At 36.8% G+C, this 17,606-nt stretch overlaps 1 protein-coding gene across 5 annotated transcripts in view; it reads left to right on the forward strand.

The window, feature by feature from the left end:
- Nucleotides 1-17,606, forward strand: part of CDKAL1 (CDK5 regulatory subunit associated protein 1 like 1) — a 715,037-nt gene that overhangs the window by 315,217 nt on the left and 382,214 nt on the right. For all 5 annotated transcript variants that reach the window (XM_054557269.2, XM_024248919.2, XM_054557271.1 and 2 more), the window contains one exon: nucleotides 13,939-14,042. In XM_054557269.2, the coding sequence (XP_054413244.1) occupies nucleotides 13,939-14,042 (104 nt within the window). The remainder of the gene's footprint in view (nucleotides 1-13,938; nucleotides 14,043-17,606) is intronic.

The following is a 17,606-nucleotide window of genomic DNA, read 5'->3' on the forward strand; positions in this document are numbered from 1 at the left end:
ATAAGTCATTAGCCAAAAAATATAAAGTGAGAAATGCCCATTAAAATGATTTATAACATAACCACATTTATGTAAGAACGTATTCCAATATCAACTGGCAAATTCCAACAATGCAAAAATTGCAATTACTTTTGCACTTTTCTAATTTTAAGGCAGGGACTATCTATTTATCTTGTAAATCTCAAATGATCCAATGAAAAGCATTTTGCAAAGTTGACACCTAGAAAGATTGCAAATACAAAGCAATTTGTTAGCCTGGTTAACATAGTGAGACCCTGTCTCTAATAAAAAAAAAAACAACATGAAAATAAATTAGCCAGGTTTGGTGGTGCAAGCCTGTATTCCCAGATTCTTGGGAGACTGAGGCAGGAGGTTAGCTTGAGCCCAAGAGTTCAAGGGTGCACTGAGCTGTGATCACGCCACTGCATTCCAGCCTGGGTGACAGACTGAGACCCTGTCTCTAAAAAAAGGAAATTGTTCAGATTAAGGAGGATATAAAATTATTTTGGCAAACACCATTTATTTGGTTCTTTGAAGTTCTTATTGCTTTTAATAGGTACAGTTTTTATTTAGATGTATACATTTCAATGGCATATCATAAATAACTTAATGATAATGACATATAATGACATAAGTTGAAGGTAAGAAGTATACCTTAATCCAGTGGCTTTACCACATTTTCCTGTGATTTTCTTGGCTATATCTCCTCTGACTTTTAGTCTAAGGATTAAATGGTCCTGAGTGCAATTTTTTCTCAATCTCTAAAAGAAAAGGTCACTATTTTAAAAGCAAAGCAGTATTTTCCCCAGAATCCCCAGCACATTTCATTGATACGAATTTTATCTCAGGCACATTCCTGAATGAATCCCAGTTTCCATGAGAATGCTACATTCTGATTGGCTTAGGTCTGAGTTCCTGATGTATTTATTGGAATACATTTATTGAAGCATTTATTGGAGAATGAAAAGGTATTTCCCTTTGATTAGCCATGCTCTATTCTAGAACTGGTTCTAGCGTTAGTTTTTTGTGAGTTTTACTGACTGCGTGAGAGAAGAGTTGATTCCAGAACAAAATCAGTATTCTTTTGGAAAGAGAGTGGGGTTAAGTCCTGAGTAGCAACATGCACTGTAGTTCACACGTTTTGCTCCCTAACATTCATACACATCCTTCTTCCTATACGTGTTCTTAACTAAAATTTGCTCTTAAACAAACCATCCTCACCACTTCCCTGAAGAGGGATACTCAAAGTCTCATTCAATTCCAAGACCAGGATCTTAGATGATACATGGACTATATATCTGGGTGGTATATACTCCTCTCTGTAGGATCTAGTGTAGCTCTTTATGGTCTTGCAACCTGTAACTAAAAAGTAACTCACCTATGTCAATTCATAATACTGGAGGAAGAACAGGATGATGCAATGAAAAGTCTCATCTTAAAAGGAAAATAATAGAAAACAGCACATATTGGTCATTCTTTCATAATCCAGGAATGGTAAACACCCCCTGTAGTTGGTAGGAAGTTAATTTCTTAGCACATTTGATAGCAAGTGATTTTTAGCTCTGAGAATCTCTCTCCTTTCCTTGTTTTTTAATGCCACATCTGGGGTTGCTTTTAGGAAGGATCATTCATTTCCAGCAGCTCTCTCTCAGTTAATGCAAGGTTGGGTAGGAGAGATCTCAGGTTGCCTTGGAACAGTGGTTCTCGGCATGGTCTGGAGACCAGAAGCAATAGCATCATTTGAATGGCAAATTTTTGGGTGTCACCACAGACTTCATGAAATGAGAACAGGAAATCCAGCGATCTGTGCTTTGATAAGAACTCCCAGAGCATCTGATGTGTTCTCTAAGAATCGTTGACATAGACATTCAGCAGGTTTTTGTGGTTTCTTTGGAAAATCAGCTCCCTTAAGTGGACTAAGTGGAATATCTGTTTGTTATGGTCAGTTCCATTTGCAGTAACAATAGCCAGAAACCTTGCCTGGTCATCCTTTCTGCACCTGGGAATTTCTCTATTATAGTGAGAAGCCTCTACCTAACTCCAGGACCTTAACTGAAAGGCCAATACTGTGTTTTGGCCTCAGCTTGTCCCTTGCCTTTAGGCTACATCTCAGCTGCATTTTCACAATGAACTGTTTTGTCTTTGTTAGGCAAGAGGATGCTTAGCTGTGCTTGGGAAAGGACAACTGTGGGGGTGGGAGTTAGATGTCCTCTGGGTTCCAATCTCATCTCCTATGGAATTTCTAACATACCAGCTTCTGTTTTCACGTACCTAAGCTTGGCTTCTGGGATTTGGCCTTTTGTTTGGTTGGTTTATTTTTGTTTTAACCCTATTGGAGTCCACATTACCAGACTTTTAGCATTTGGGGGTTATAAAGGCAAAAAGGGCCTCTCGTATCAATGCTGTATTTTCTCCCTTCTCTTCTTTCAGACTAAGCTTATCTTTATCTAGACTAGAAGAAATAGGCAACACATTTCATCATTGTTAATTTTTCTACCATTTAAGGTTCTTTTAGTTGAAGCAACTATAATATAATGTTTAGAGTAGTCATGAAATTTAAGGCATTAGCTTATTGTTTGAGAGTTCTGATGTTACCTTCTCCCACATCGGAGTTAGAAATTGGCATTATGGATGAGGACAGGAAGCAAAATAGAAAAGGCAAGCCCATTCTCTCTTGTCTAGCCTTTCTATCTCCCTCTATCACCCCATACTGCCATAGCTTCACAGGAAATAGCTAGCAAAGCACAAATCCATGCAGTAGTGCTAAGCAATGTGCTATTGACACACTGTGTAGTGTGGATGAAAAAAGCCAGACAAAAAGAGTACATACTCTATGATTCCATTTATATAAAATTATTGAAAACCAATTTATCCTGCATACTAATTTATAGTGAAAGAAAGAACAATACTTTCCTGGGCACTTGGGTAGAGAGTTTAGAGGGAGAGGTGACAAAGAGACACAAGGAAACCTTTAGGGACAATGGATATGTTCATTATCATGATTGCGGCGATGTTTCACAGATGTATTCATATGTCAACACTTACCAAATTGTACTTTTTAAATATGTACAGTTTATTTTGTGTCAATTTTACCTCAATAAAGCTGATTATTAAAATAATTATTTATTAAAGTAATACATACTAAGCAATAAACAAGGTACCTCCTTCCCCACAAAAGGAGCCTTTTGAGTCTTTGTAGAAGTAGGAAGACGTAGGTGCAGACATGAAATCTGGCAGTTAATTAGCCTGTGTACCGGAACTCCTTTGCTTTGTTTTGTCTTGTCTTGTCTTGTCTTGTCTTGTCTTGTCTTGTCTTTGTCTTGTCTCTGTCTTGTCTCTGTCTTGTCTCTGTCTTGTCTCTGTCTTGTCTTGTCTTGTCTTGTCTCGTCTTGTCTCGTCTTGTCTCGTCTTGTCTCGTCTTGTCTTACCTTGTCTTTGTCTTGTCTTGTCTTGTCTTGGTCTTGTCTTGGTCTTGTCTTGGTCTTGTCTTGTTCTTTTCTTTTTTTTGAGGTAGAGTTTCATTCTTGTCAGCCAGGCTAGAGTGCAGTGGCATGATCTCAGTTTGCTGCAACCTCTGCCTCCTGAATTCGGTGATTCTCCTGCCTCATCTTCTGCAGTAGCTGGGATTACAGGCATGCGCCACCAGGCCCAGCTAATTTTTTTGTATTTTTACTAGAGCCAGGGTTTTGCTGTGTTGGCCCAGCTGATCTTGAACTGCTGACCTCAAGGGATCCACCTGCCTCGGCCTCCCAAAGTCCTGGGATTATAGGCATGAGTCACTGCGCCTGGCCTGGAACCCCTTTTCAACTTCAGTTTTCTTATCTGAAAAATGGAGCTTCTACTACTGGCACCAAGAATCTGCTGGTTGTGCTTATCAAAATGAGATGTATATGAGGGAGCCCTGCTTTGTGTACTTTACATGAGCAACTACCCTTTCTCTTCTCCTTCCTTCTCCTGGTTGTTGTAAAAGGGACCCATGGGTTTCTGCTCCCTCAAGCCTCCTTTTTACTCCCTCCTATGTAGATGAAAAAGGAAAGCAGGAGTGTACCTCCTATGAATAGCCCACACCTGTACTTTTTGATAGTGAATCGGTAGAGTAACTGTTTCATTCACTTGGACATGACCTCAAGATTTAGCAGTGGGAAAAGAAAAGCATCGAAGTAAATCAAACTGATGATTATGTTACAAAGGCTATCTGATTTGCTGAGTTCCAGCCATCATATTACCAAAAATATAATGTTTGCATATTATACAAACATTTTCATTTTTTAAAAAGCAGCACCATCACTAAGCTAGTTATATATAAAAATTCAGCGTAAGTTGCAGTTATTCTGTAGCAAATTCAGTGGCATTACGGTTGAAAAGAATAGAATCTGGGAAGCCAGGACTTTCTTATGATTCACTTTTTTCTCTGTCATAGGTTGGCTTTTTAGGGTTATACTCCATGAATATCACCACCTCTTGGGATGGAAGTTCTCAGCTGGCACATTGCTTGCTCATCTCTGAAATACTGTTCTTTAATGTTCTTATTTAAGTTCTTAAATTGACGTATTTCCTCTGTTGAGATGCATTTTTTCCCTTTTCCATCCGAATGTTTCTGAAAACAGCACAATTCTTTATAAAGGAATATACATTCCTTTAAATACATCTTGTATTTAATGGGGGTAGTTTTTATCACTCCTTTCTCCTGTTCCAATAAAGAAAAGAGCTCTCACTGAATTGATAGGGATTCTTTCCATCAGTCAAGGAAAAGAGGTGTAATGTGTATGTAGGAGAAGAGGCACTAAACCACTGTGCAGCTGAGATCCGAGTGGGAAAGCTTTCTTCTCATGGATATTTGGGTAGTCGCCTTGATAGCCAGTGGACTGTGTGCTAAGGGCCTACCAGTTCCCTCATTTTCTCTCTCTAGTAAATGCTACTTTGTCCTGGCCCTGTGTTAGGTAATAATCTCTAAGTCAAAGATGGGCAGTTGAATTTTACTGAAATTATTACAGTGTTGATTAAAATTGTTAGCTCTTGAATTTGGAGAATTTGTTGAAGTTAAAATGGTGGGTAATTACATAAATGCTTAGGCACTACTTTTTCATTTCGCTTTAAAACACATCATCTCTCTTCCTTATGTGATTGCTAACACCATTATTTGACCCAAACAATTTAAGTTTTTTCCCACACAGGTTAGAAATTTAAGTTTTATCTGAATTTAGCTTTCTAGTTTCAATGCCTGTGAAATATAAGATTTTTTTTTCTTTTCCCAGGATGTTTTGACCCATGTTAGAACAATACCTTTTATCCCAGGCGCCAAAATATGGTACCTGTTACATGTTATAGAATTAGCCTCAACCACTGTTTCCTGTGAGATTTCACCTCAGCAGACGTCAGCCTCCGTAACCACTGAGAGAACAAAAACAATAGCTTTTTTCACTAATACTCCTTTGCTTTTAGAGTATATTTTATGGTCCATTATTCAGGTTTTTTGGTTGGTATATTTTGCCTGTGGCTTAGTCAGATCTTCAGATTAACCCTTAGGTAAGTCTTTGCTAGAGACCACTTTCTCATATGTTGACCTTTAGAATATTTGAAAGTACAGATTTAGTTTTGCTTAGTTTAACAGCAGATGATTGTTAACTATTAATCTGCAGAAATAAATATTTCTAATACTAGCATAAATTTGGCTTCACTTCAGCATATAATAATAATAATAATACTTTTTATAAATATATATATGCCTTGTTTTCATTCCTGCAAATTCTAATTCAGTAAATCTGATAAGGGGGCCAGGTATGTGTACCTAAAAAGAAAAAAAGCAAAAACAAAAACAACCTACAACCCCAAAACCAAACAAACCAGACATAGAGAACAGTTAGGGGTGGAGCTGGGAAGAAATTGTGTGTGTGTGTGTGTGTGTGTGTGTGTGTGTGTGTGTATACTTGTATGTATATGATTTATATATATGTATATATCTACTTGATTATATTACATAATTTTAAAACAGTATTTGTTACTGCTTTTTAAACTTTACGGTATATTAGGAATATATCTTACATGGCAGAATTGTATTCTTAAAGGATAAATTATTTGTCTATTTATATGTATAATTTATACATATATTATGTAAATAAAATCTCATACTATGGTAGGAAGTGTATAGTTGTGTTCATAGTTCCTGTTTCGTTTTCAGCTTGGACATTCGTAAGTTAGCTCAAATCTGTAGCACAGTGTCACTTTGTATGGGTCTCAGCTTGGATGGCCAACCAGGTGTCTACGTCACAAACATTATTTGACAATTACGGCTGTCTCCACTGCTGTCTTTGGAAGGTATAGATAATATCTTAGCCTTAATTTTTGTCTGCTGTCATTGCTTTATAAAACTAAAAATAACAATGAAGGTGGAACAAAAGAAAATTTTTGGAAAAGTATGTACTTTATGGTTGACAGAATTTCATTATCTTTTACCATGCTATTTTAGTGAACACATTTAGAAAACAGTTGTTGCTATTAAGGGTTTGGGACTTTGTCTCCCAGGGAGTAAGCTGCTAGCTACAAATAGAACACATTGAAAACCCAACTGGAGAGGCCCAGGTGCAGTGGCTCACGTCTGTAATCCCAGCACTTTGGGAGGCCGAGGTGGGTGGATCACCTGAGGTCAGGAGATCGAGACCATCCTGGCTAACATGGTGAAACCCGTCTCTATTAAAAATACAAAAAAATTAGCCAGGCATGGTGGCAGGCGCCTGTAGTCCCAGCTACTCGGGAGGCTGAGGCAGGAGAATGGTGTGAACCTGGGAGGTGGAGCTTGCAGTGAGCCCAGATCACACCACTGCACACCAGCCTTGGAGACAGAGTGAGACTCCGTCTCAAAAAAAAAAAAAAAAAAAAAAAAATCTAACTGGAATGATCACTGCTACTTATTAATTATGTTTATTCTACATATTGTATGTCAATTGACATATTAGCTGATTCAAACCAATATTCAGTTAAAAGAGGCCATTTTCTTGCTTTTTTTCCCCCTGTACATCTTTAATTCTAAAGATCATTATAGAAATGTAAGGAAAACTTAGGAAGATGTTAAAGAATCACCTACAGCCACAGTTTCTGTAGAACTCGATGGATTTTTTTGCTGGCCTGTGATAAAATGAGAAATATAAGGAAAATATAATGAGATTTTTATGAAGCTACGTTTGTGAGCCTTCATTATGACATTCCCCCTGTTTTGTTGTTTAAAATATGCTATTTTTTGTAAAATAGTAATGATAGTACAAGATAGTTTAACTTTTTTTGTCCTATCTTGGCAAAATAACAAATTGGTAGCCTATTGGATGTCCAGTTATGTGTGTGTGCATTTTAAGTGTGTTGCTCTGTGACATCCCAGCATTGGAAACTACTGATAGAAACTGGAAAAACAGTTAATATTGAAAATGGATGGTCTTTGATAGACTATCAGGTCCTTTACTTCTCCTGTTGCATAGTCTGCTTGGAATGGTGTGCAGATTGTAGTGTGTTTATACCCTGTGTAGGGTCCCTTGTCTTACAGCTCTTGTCTCCAAGCTTTACTTTCCTGTTCCCAGCTTCCTGACCTCTAAGACAAGATTGTTGATCCTTTGTCTGGCATTATTGCTCTGTACCTTCTCCATTCCTGACTTCCATTTCCCTGCTTCATTGTATTTTACTGGATACCTTTCTGCCTAGCACTCCTCCTAGCTGTGTAGCTAAGTATTGGCTTGTCAACTGGTCTGTCCATTATGAAATCACCAAGAGATTTGTGTATTTATTGTTATTCTAATAGTATACAAGTCACTGTGTTAAATGCTATAGCAGATAGTAAATAAGGAAGATAATACCTGTTCCTTAAGAATATTGAGATAAGCATACAACTAATTGTGTATTCTTACACAGAATAAGTCAGTGTTTCTTAAGAGAAGTACAGAGTACAATTGGTGATAAAGGAAATTCAGATGCGATTGGAAGGATCTTTGACTTGGCTGTCTGTATAACTTTGAGCAAGTTTCTTAATCTTTTTGAGCCTCAGTTCCCTCTACAGAAGAATAATAATGCTTATATCAAGATTGCTGTGAGGGTAAATGAAACAACTAATGTAAAATGCATAACTGAGTTTCTGGCAAGCATTTGGCCGCTATCTTTTACTATCACTGGTCACTTCTCCTCCCAAACTGTTTTAAAGATTGTGATGATTTTTTACAGGGATTGAGAGGTGGTAAGTATAATTCTTTCAAGTAAAGTGAATGACAAACAAAGGTACAGAGTTAAAATATGCTGGAACAACATTTTGGAGCAAAGGATATAGCTGATGGGAATAGAGGAAGAGAAAATACAGCTGCAATTGTGTTTCAGTTTAGTACACATATTTTAATGCAGGGGAAATTAACTCCGAAAGTTCACAACTGAAGATAGAGATAGGAGAGACGATTGAGTCAGTCACCCAAGTGGAGGGATTCATTTTAGGCAAAAGGAATTTTGGGCACAGGAAGCTTAAAGAATGTAGGGTTTTGGAAGTATATTCAGCTAATTTTTCAAGTATGTCATTTTTCCATTGCTTGTTGAGAATTTTGATCTTGACAAACGGGTATTATATTATCATTTGAAGATCTTATCAGATTCTGTTGGTATGAGTATCTCCTGTATTCGTTTGAAAGATCAGAAAGTAATTGTCCTGGAAAAACAGTTAAACCGAGGTGAGGGCTCACAATAGGCCATATTTAACAATCAAGTCTGGCACAGCCTACATTGTGTGAACTTTTGGTTTCTTGGGTTTTTGTTTTCTCTTCACTTGATGGTGTTTCAGTTTGGAAGAATGTGGCTAGACCACAGTATGGCTTTTCCAAGATTTAGTTCTTGTTAAGGGCTTATTATTTTGTAACATTTGTTTTTTGTTTTTGTAGAGACAAGGTCTCACTATGTTGCTCAGGCTGGTCTTGAATTCCTGAGCTCAAGCAACCCTCCTGCCTCAGCCTCCCAAAGTGCTAGGATTACAGGCGTGAGCCACCATGCCTGGCCATTTTGTAACATTTCAAGCTTTGAGAAAGATCATACTCTATCAATTTATGAAAAACAAATCGTGATTAAATTATGTGAGTGGAATGGAAAGTGGAGGCTGTGAGTATTAATGCTTGAGTCCAAATGGTTTTTGCGTATTCAGGTTATCTTTGACCTGAAGCAGAGAAAACCAGAAGACTGTGTCATATTAGTCACCTTTCTTCCCCCATGAAAAAAAGATACCAGTACGAGTGACTTTTTAAGAGTGTAACTCTGATTTTTAAATTATTTCAGAACTTGTAATATCTAAAGATGCTCTTTACAAAAAAAGAATAGGTATGTTAAAACTTTTAGTTTTCACTTGCTTTATGTGGTTTGGATATTAAGTTGACCATTATGTGTTTTTATGCACTTTGAAGTATTTTAATTTGTGAAAATTCACTGTTATTTCATTTGTTTAGTCTATGTAATTTAAAAATATTGTACCACAGGTGTTTCTTAAGACTTCAGGGTTGAACTGGGTGTGATGGCTCACGCCTGTCATCCCAATCCTTTGGGAGGCTGAGACAGGAGGATAACTTGAGCTCAGGACCAGCCTGGGTAACATAGTGAGACCCTGTCTTTACAAAAAAAACCTTTGTTAAAAAAATAAAAATAATAAAAAATGAAACTCTCCTGGGTTATACTGCCAAATTAAATACTTAAGCTCTCTCTCCTTTTGAGGGTTTTAGTCATTCTTGGTCTCTGGCCATGTAACAACCTGTGCAAAGATTAGTAGGTATTGTGTGCTAGCTTTATCCTTCCATCAGGACAGTCTAGGCCTATTTGGATTTTGCATCTTCCTTGTAGTTCAACAGCCATCTCATTTTGGTTTTGGCTTCCTGCAGTCAACCTTCAAAGATCTTTTGTTTTCTGACAGTTGAAGAAACTGGCTCAGTGTTCTTTCTCCTAGACAATTATTTAATTGTTTACAGATAACTGAAACTATCTCCTAAAAGTTTCTATTGTGAATTTCTTTATTTTATGGGAAGCTTCTTGTGTTGAAATGATTGGTTAACATAATTCTTGGTGATTAGAAAAACTGTTTTTCAACCAAATAGCATCAAAATGCTTATTCTTTCTTTTCTGATTTTACACTGCATGGCTTTTTTCTGTGTATTATAACAAATCTCTTCTTTTTAAAGCTAAGACAATAGCAAATTTGATGCTTGAGTTGGTACTATTAGAGCAAGTTTAAAGAAACGTACTCTTGTACCCTATAAATAATACACCTACTATGTACCCACAAAAATTAAAAATAAACATACAAGCAGACAAAAAAAGTGCTCTTAAGAAATTTTTACTTTCTTAAGATAATATACAGTATTATTTTGATAACTGTGGATACGATGAACCCATCTTATACAATAAAGAGTTTAGAACTTCAAAACTGTCATGTTGGCTGGGCGTGGTGGCTCACGCCTGTAATCCCAGCACTTTGGGAGGCCGAGGCGGGTGGATCACCTGAGGCCGGGAGTTCGAGACCAGCCTGACCAACATGGAGAAACCCTGTCTCTACTAAAAATACAAAATCAGCCAGGCGTGGTGGCGGGTACCTGTAGTCCCAGCTACTCAGGGGCCTGAGGCAGGAGATCGCTTGAACCCGGGAGGCAGAGGTTGTGGTGAGCCGAGATCACGACATTGCACTTCAGTCTGGGCAACAGGAATGAAACTCCGTCTCAAAAACAAACAAACAAAAAATCAAAAAATTATCATGTCAACAACTGTAATTAACCCTAAGGGAACAGTTTAACACAGAGTTTTTTGAATTCTGCATGTAATATTCTTAGTTGCTTATTTTGAGTATATAAATGTTTCAGAATATCACTTTGTTTATTTAAACTTTTTGGTACAGTTTCATGAGTCGTTTTCCATGGGGAGTACATTTCTATCTTTATTAAGTGAAACAGTAGGAAAATGTGATTTGGTTTCCACAGTTGACTTTTAAGCCAATCTATCAGCAACACATCTGTTCCATAAAGTTGAGTACACCTGGGACATGATAATGCATAATTATTTCCTCACAGAATTGTTTAATAGTCACATTAAACTACCAGTAGCCAACACTTACTAATTGCTTACTAGATACAGACACCATTCTGAGTATTTTACATGTATCAATTCATTTATGTTATAAATTTTAAAATATGTTTCTTTTCTCTTTTTCTTCCCCTGCCCTTTCCCCCTGCTAGTGTTCCTTAAGACAGTTACTTTTCATAAACAGCCCAAGTCAGAAATATTAGCACAGGTTGAATATCCCTTATCTGAAATGCTTGGAACCAGAAGCGTTTTGAATTTTTTTTTTTTTCTTCAGATTTTGGAATATTTGCAGATAGATAGATAGATATCCTGGGGATGAGACCCAACTCCAAACACAAAATTCATTTGTGTTTCATGTACACCTTATACACATAGCTTGAAGGTAATTTACATGATATTTTAAAAATAATTTTGTGCATGAAGCAAAATTTTGACTGCATTTTGATTGCAACCCATCACATGAGGTCAGATGTGGAATTTTCTTCTTGTAGTGTCATGTCGTTGCTCAGAAAGTTTCAGATTTGGGAGGATTTCAGATTTTCGAATTAGGAATGGTCAACCAATAGCTTCCATTAAGATTGTTCACTTAATTTATGGAGCTTTCCATTGGTAATAGGACAAATAAGGGAAAGGGATCACAAGAAATGAGGTAGTATTAGGAGAGATGACAGGTTCCCTGGAAGGGTACTGATTTAACTTGGGTGAGTGCCAGTCATACGTGGGAATCACAGCTTCATGACAGGGCCTGCTGCATGGACTGGGCCATGGAGACACTCGAGGAAAAAAAACAGAGAGAACCCTGGTCTTCCAGTGTACCATAAACAGCTTTGAGAACCTGAGCTATGGAATTTAAAATGATGTGTCAAGTCCGATGAAGTGACACGTTTTCACAGAGAACCAGCAGGAGGATGAAAAACAGAACTTGTAAACAAGGTTGAAAGTGACAGGTTTAGGACACTGGATGGACAAGAAGCCTGGCCTTAGATTTCCAAAGAATAAAGGAGAGAAACACATATTTTAATTAAATAGCTTCATATTTAGCTTCAAGAAGATGAGTACTGGCTATATATTTGAATATATATGCTGTATTAGTTTAAATCTCATGTCAGATGATTTGCAGGTCTTTTTATTTGCATGTTTATGCAGCTAAGATGTTTGGCGCTCAGTTCTTGTGGGAGGGGGCAGCTTGGTATGGAAAGAACTTGGAGTTTGAAATCTCATGTCCTGGATTTGAATCTCAGCTGTTACATGGCCTTGAGCAAGCTACTTATCTGATTTTTTGAGGTGGATTCTTGTCTGTAAGATCAAGATAGGGAAACCCAACTCTGAAAGGGTTAAATGAGATAAGGCATATAAAATATCAGTAACAGGCTCACTGGCTCACGCCTGTAATCCCAGCACTTTGGGAGGCCGAGAGGGGAGGGTTGCTTGAGCCCAGGAGTTTGAGACCAACCTGGGCAACATAGTGAGACCCCGTTTCTATTAAAAAAAAAAAGAACAGAAAAACGAAAAAAAAAAAAAAAAAGAAAATATCAATAACAGTGTCTGATGCTCAGTAAGGGCTAAACAAAATTGAGTTACTCTACCAAGGAAACGACAATAGAATGGTTTTCCCCTTCCTATTGTTATAGAAAGGGCAGAAAATGTAAAGAGAAGACATAGAACCACTGGGAGACTAGAACCTCTATTTGTAAGAAAGACCACAATTTGTGTTTATTTTAAAAATGTAAATTACTTAGGAGGAAAAGAGTGTTAGCAGTTCAAGATTATGTGGTCGGTTAAATAGTTAAACACATTTTAAAATGTATGTTACTTTACTTAAGGATCCCATGCGAAAATTCTCAGAAATTAAGCATTGCATATTTGACTGCTGAGTACAGTGATTCATATGTATCTTAAAGTCATATATTCATAAAATTACACATGGATCAGATTCAATTGTTAAAAGTACAATTTTTCTCAATATGAAATTTTAAAGCATTTGTGTACTATGGTCTTTTTAAAGCCTTGCCACTCATTATAGCAATCGAATCACTGAAGAGATGTTCCTTTTTGTTTGGTTCAATGTTATTGAGCCTTATCTTTTTGATATAGGACTATTTTTTATTTTGTAACTGTGTCTTTTATTTTGTAATAAATTTGTTTAAGGTATATTTTAATATTATTAGAGTAGAACCAATATTTTAGTTTTAAAAAGTCAATTCTATATCATATCTAAATACTATTGGGAAATATGCCTATTTTTTAATTTTTTAAAGCTAATATTGCCATTCTACTTTTTTTACTTTGATTAATGTAGTCTCAGAGAATTATTCATTGAACATGCTTTAATATTTTTTCCTGATTTCTAGGAGTGAAAAAAGATTATCTAAAAATTTCTAAGGGTGTATTTTCTTATGAGAATGCTATATTATCTACTTATTTATTCTTATTAGTTAAAAGTTAAATGAGTATGTGTCATCATTTCTGAATAATATAGTATGTATAAGGAATACCAGAACTTTGTAGTTATGATGGCCAAAGTAATGTCAGTAGTTTATGAAAAAGTAATGTAAGTCTTGAATTTCTTATGATTAGTCGTTGTAAGCATTTTTAAACTTTCTGCCTCATAGATTTGTGCACTTTTAGATAATATGTGATTTGTATAGCCATTCTTGAGTAGTTGAAACTTAAAAGAATTGCAAATTTTTGTGCCTGGTGGAGATAAAATAACTCTGAGACATGATAGATACTTGGTTTTTGAATCTCTTGTATAAACCAAGCAAATGTTTCTGAAAGAGCACTTTTGTGTGTGTTTGAGGTACCCCCATGTTAAGTATATGCTATCTTTAGAAATTTGAGTCTTATTTATTGTTATCATTTGAACAGGTGTCTCAATGCTTGTACCTACTGCAAAACTAAACACGCCAGAGGAAATTTGGCCAGTTATCCAATTGATGAACTAGTAGATAGAGCCAAACAATCTTTTCAAGGTAAGAGTTTCTAGAATTACATGTGAAATTAGTCTTCTTAATAAATTATGTTAGCCTTCTAAGTAATACTTCAGTTTAGAGACCAACTTCTTTAGTTTTCTGAAGAGTTTTACAAATATATGAGCTTAACTAATAAAAGATGTGACCAGATTTAATCACTCAGTTTATTTTTACATTAATTACTCTTCTTTTACTACGCTTCCATTTTCTTATCACTCTAAGGTAAATGATGTATTTTGAACTTTATCACCCATCTCTAGACTCCATGGAAAAGACAAAATTAAGATAAAATGAAATCCATGAGCCTCTGATGTCAATTAAGATTTTTGTGGACAAGTGAAATACTCAGATTTTTCATCTCTTTCTTTGACATTTTTTGACCATTTAGAAAATAGAACTAATTAGGGTTTGTAGACATCTTTGAAGAAGATAAGTTTTCATATCAGCCAATAAAGGAGGCCACCCTTTTTAACCACATGACTGTCAGACTAGTAAAGAGTGGTACTGGGGGACAGACCTAATGAGAATGATTTATGTGGGGTGGCCAGCTACTTCTGAGTCATCACTTGCCGGGAAATGTGATTATCTAGGTCTCTCTCAGCATATATAGTAAGACTTATCTTTAACATGAGTCACAGTTGTGTGGACATATAACTGCTCAAACCATAAACTTCCTCTTTTGTCTTTGTTTATAGTATGTGCCTGTAACAGTGGTGTGTTTTTATTCCCAACATGAGATAATCTATTGTCTCATAATCTTGCAGGTTAATAGTTATTGGCAATGTACTTTTCTTTTTGGCAAGTAACTTGGAGTGCTAGTTTCAGTATTTCATACTCTGCGTCTCAGAAAGTATGAGTTCCAAATTCATTTTTTTGTTTAGTCTATAGAAAACTTTTAGAAACATGAATTTGGAATGTTTCTTTTAATAGAGAAAAATATCTCCTTGTTTGATTTATTGATGCCTCCCAACAGTTTTTCTCTACTTGTATATTCTTAGCTCAGTCCCCTCCTCCTTTCACATTCAACTAGCATTGAGAGGGAAATAAAGGAAATTTACTGACTCTTGCCAGCATTCTCCTTTTACAGCCAGATTATTGTCTAATCTAAGAAAAAGCCTGGGTGGTTGTCTTTACTACAGCATAACCAGTACTTCCAAGGATTTTTAAAAAGGGGCAAAAATTTTCCCAGAAACTACATCTATGTGAAAAAATCTTTGCTGGTATTCTTAATTAGTGTTTGTTTTTTTGTATATCTGTGAGATATTGGCGATATTAGACATAGATGAACTATCTACCAAACACTGCAACTTAGAAGGCATGCAAATTAGTACTTTTTTAACGTCATCCATTTCTAAGTGCAACTGCATATAATTTTTTAAAAAATCTATTTCATTTTACTTGAAAACTTATTTGAAAAATGTAAAGCTGTAAAATCACCATGTAGAAAGTGAAAATCTCTTCACTCTCTTGCATCTGTTTTCACCTGTAACTTATGCTAACATTTGGATATGATTGCTTCATGGCTTTATATGGACACATTTGTGAATTATATGTGACTTGAGAAAAAAAGAAGACAGAACAGAAATATTACTGGTGGGTGGTGTCCAGGTTCTTTGCGTTTTAAACAAAGAATTGGACAAAATGCACAAAGCAAGGAAAGAATTAAGCAACAAAAGCAGAGATTTATTGAGAATGAAAATACACTCCACAGTGTGGGAGTGGGTCTGAGGAGTGGCTCCAGGGCCCGGATACAGAATCTTCTGGGATCCAAATACCGCCTAGAGGTTTCCCATTGGCCACTTGGTGTTCACCCCATGTAAATGAAATGGTGGTCCGTGGTCAGTCTGATTGGTTGTGGAGAGCAACTAATCAGAGGCTGAAGTGCAGTTACAAAGGTCACACTCCTATGCAAACATCTGATTGGTTGTGGAAAGCTGAAGTGAAGTTACAAAGTTGCATGCTTATACAAACGTCTTACTGGTTGCAGAAAGCAACCAATCAGAGATACTTTCAATTTCCCATCTGCCCTGCAGAAAAGATGGGGGTTTGCAAAGGGAGTAACCTCTGGTCCTTTTTGTTACTTAGGCTGGAAAGTTTTTTTTTTTTCTGATTTAGTTCTAGGAAGTCAGGATGAATTGGCCTTAGCTTCCCTGCCTCCAGACCCTGTTCTCCTGCCTCAGAAACATAGTTTGTATAAACTGATTATGACTTTTTCTAACAATATCCACCTTAGCTCTGTAATTTATCTTTAGAAATGCCCTCTGAGCAACCAATTTACAGTGTATTGCTTCTGTAGATCTTTAGTAAGTTAACATTGTCATATCCAAGTGGGTTGGACTAGTTAAGGCGAGTGATTCAAATAATATATCAGAGGTTAGCAGTAATGTAGTAGCTGTTTTTAGAGAACGTATTAGAAGATTACTCTTATCAACATCAGTAAGATAAGTATCTTTTTATTCCCAACCATGGAATGTTTGCAACATCAGGTTTTTCTGTTGCCTTATTATCTGTATATTAGAATTGAAGCTAAATGCTAGTTTTTGGACTGGTGAGCTAACTTGTGAGATAATCTAGTGTGTTCAGGAAATGTGGTTTTTTTTTCTTTTTTCTTTTTGGTGACAGGGACTCACACTGTATCACCCAGGCTGGAGTGCCGTGGTACAGTCAGAGCTTACTGCAGCTTCAAACTGTTGGGCTCAAGCGATCCTCCTGCCTCAGCCTCCCCAGTAGTGGTGACTATAGCCGTGCACTACCAAGTCTGGCTAATTTTTAAATTTTTTAGAGAGACAGGGTCTCCCTGTGTTTGCCAGGCTGGTCTCGAACTCCTGGCCTCAAGCCATCTTGGCCTCCCAAAGTTCTGGGATTACAGGTGTGAGCCACTGCACCCAGCCAGGAAAAGTTTAAGTCCTCAAGTATTTGGTGCTTTTTGCTATAAGCAGTTTAGATTTGAAATACTACTCTGTTGCTTACCAGCCACATGATGTGAACACAGTATCCCACCTCTCCAAGCTTATGGCTTTCTCATCACTATTAACATTTAATATTTTTATTTTATGAATTTGAGATAACATGTATAAAGTAATTGGCTGTGTCAATATTATGAAGAAGAGGCTGGGCGCCGTGGCTCACGCCTGTAATCCCAGCACTTTGGGAGGCCAAGGTGGGTAGATCACAAGGTCAGGAGATCGAGACCATCCTGACTAACACAGTGAAACCCTGTCTCTACTAAAAATACAAAAAATTAGCCGGGCGTGGTGGCGGGCGTCTGTAGTCCCAGCTACTCGGGAGGCTGAGGCGGGAGAATGGCGTGAACCCGGGAGGCGGTGAGCTGAGATTGTGAGCTGAGATTGTGCCGCTGAACTCGAGCCTGGGCGACAGAGCAAGACTCCATCTCAAAAAAAAAAATATATATATATATATATTATGAAGAAGAAATATTACTTAAACTAAAATCCAAAGCCAGGAAGAGAAGTCTAATTTTGGGTAATAATATTGTAACATCCATAGCAAAAACATTAATGACTAAAATCAAATGACAGATTTTTCTTTTGAGTCCAAATTATG

This window comes from Pongo abelii, chromosome 5 (genome assembly GCF_028885655.2).
Source record: "Pongo abelii isolate AG06213 chromosome 5, NHGRI_mPonAbe1-v2.0_pri, whole genome shotgun sequence".
NCBI lineage: Eukaryota > Metazoa > Chordata > Mammalia > Primates > Hominidae > Pongo > Pongo abelii.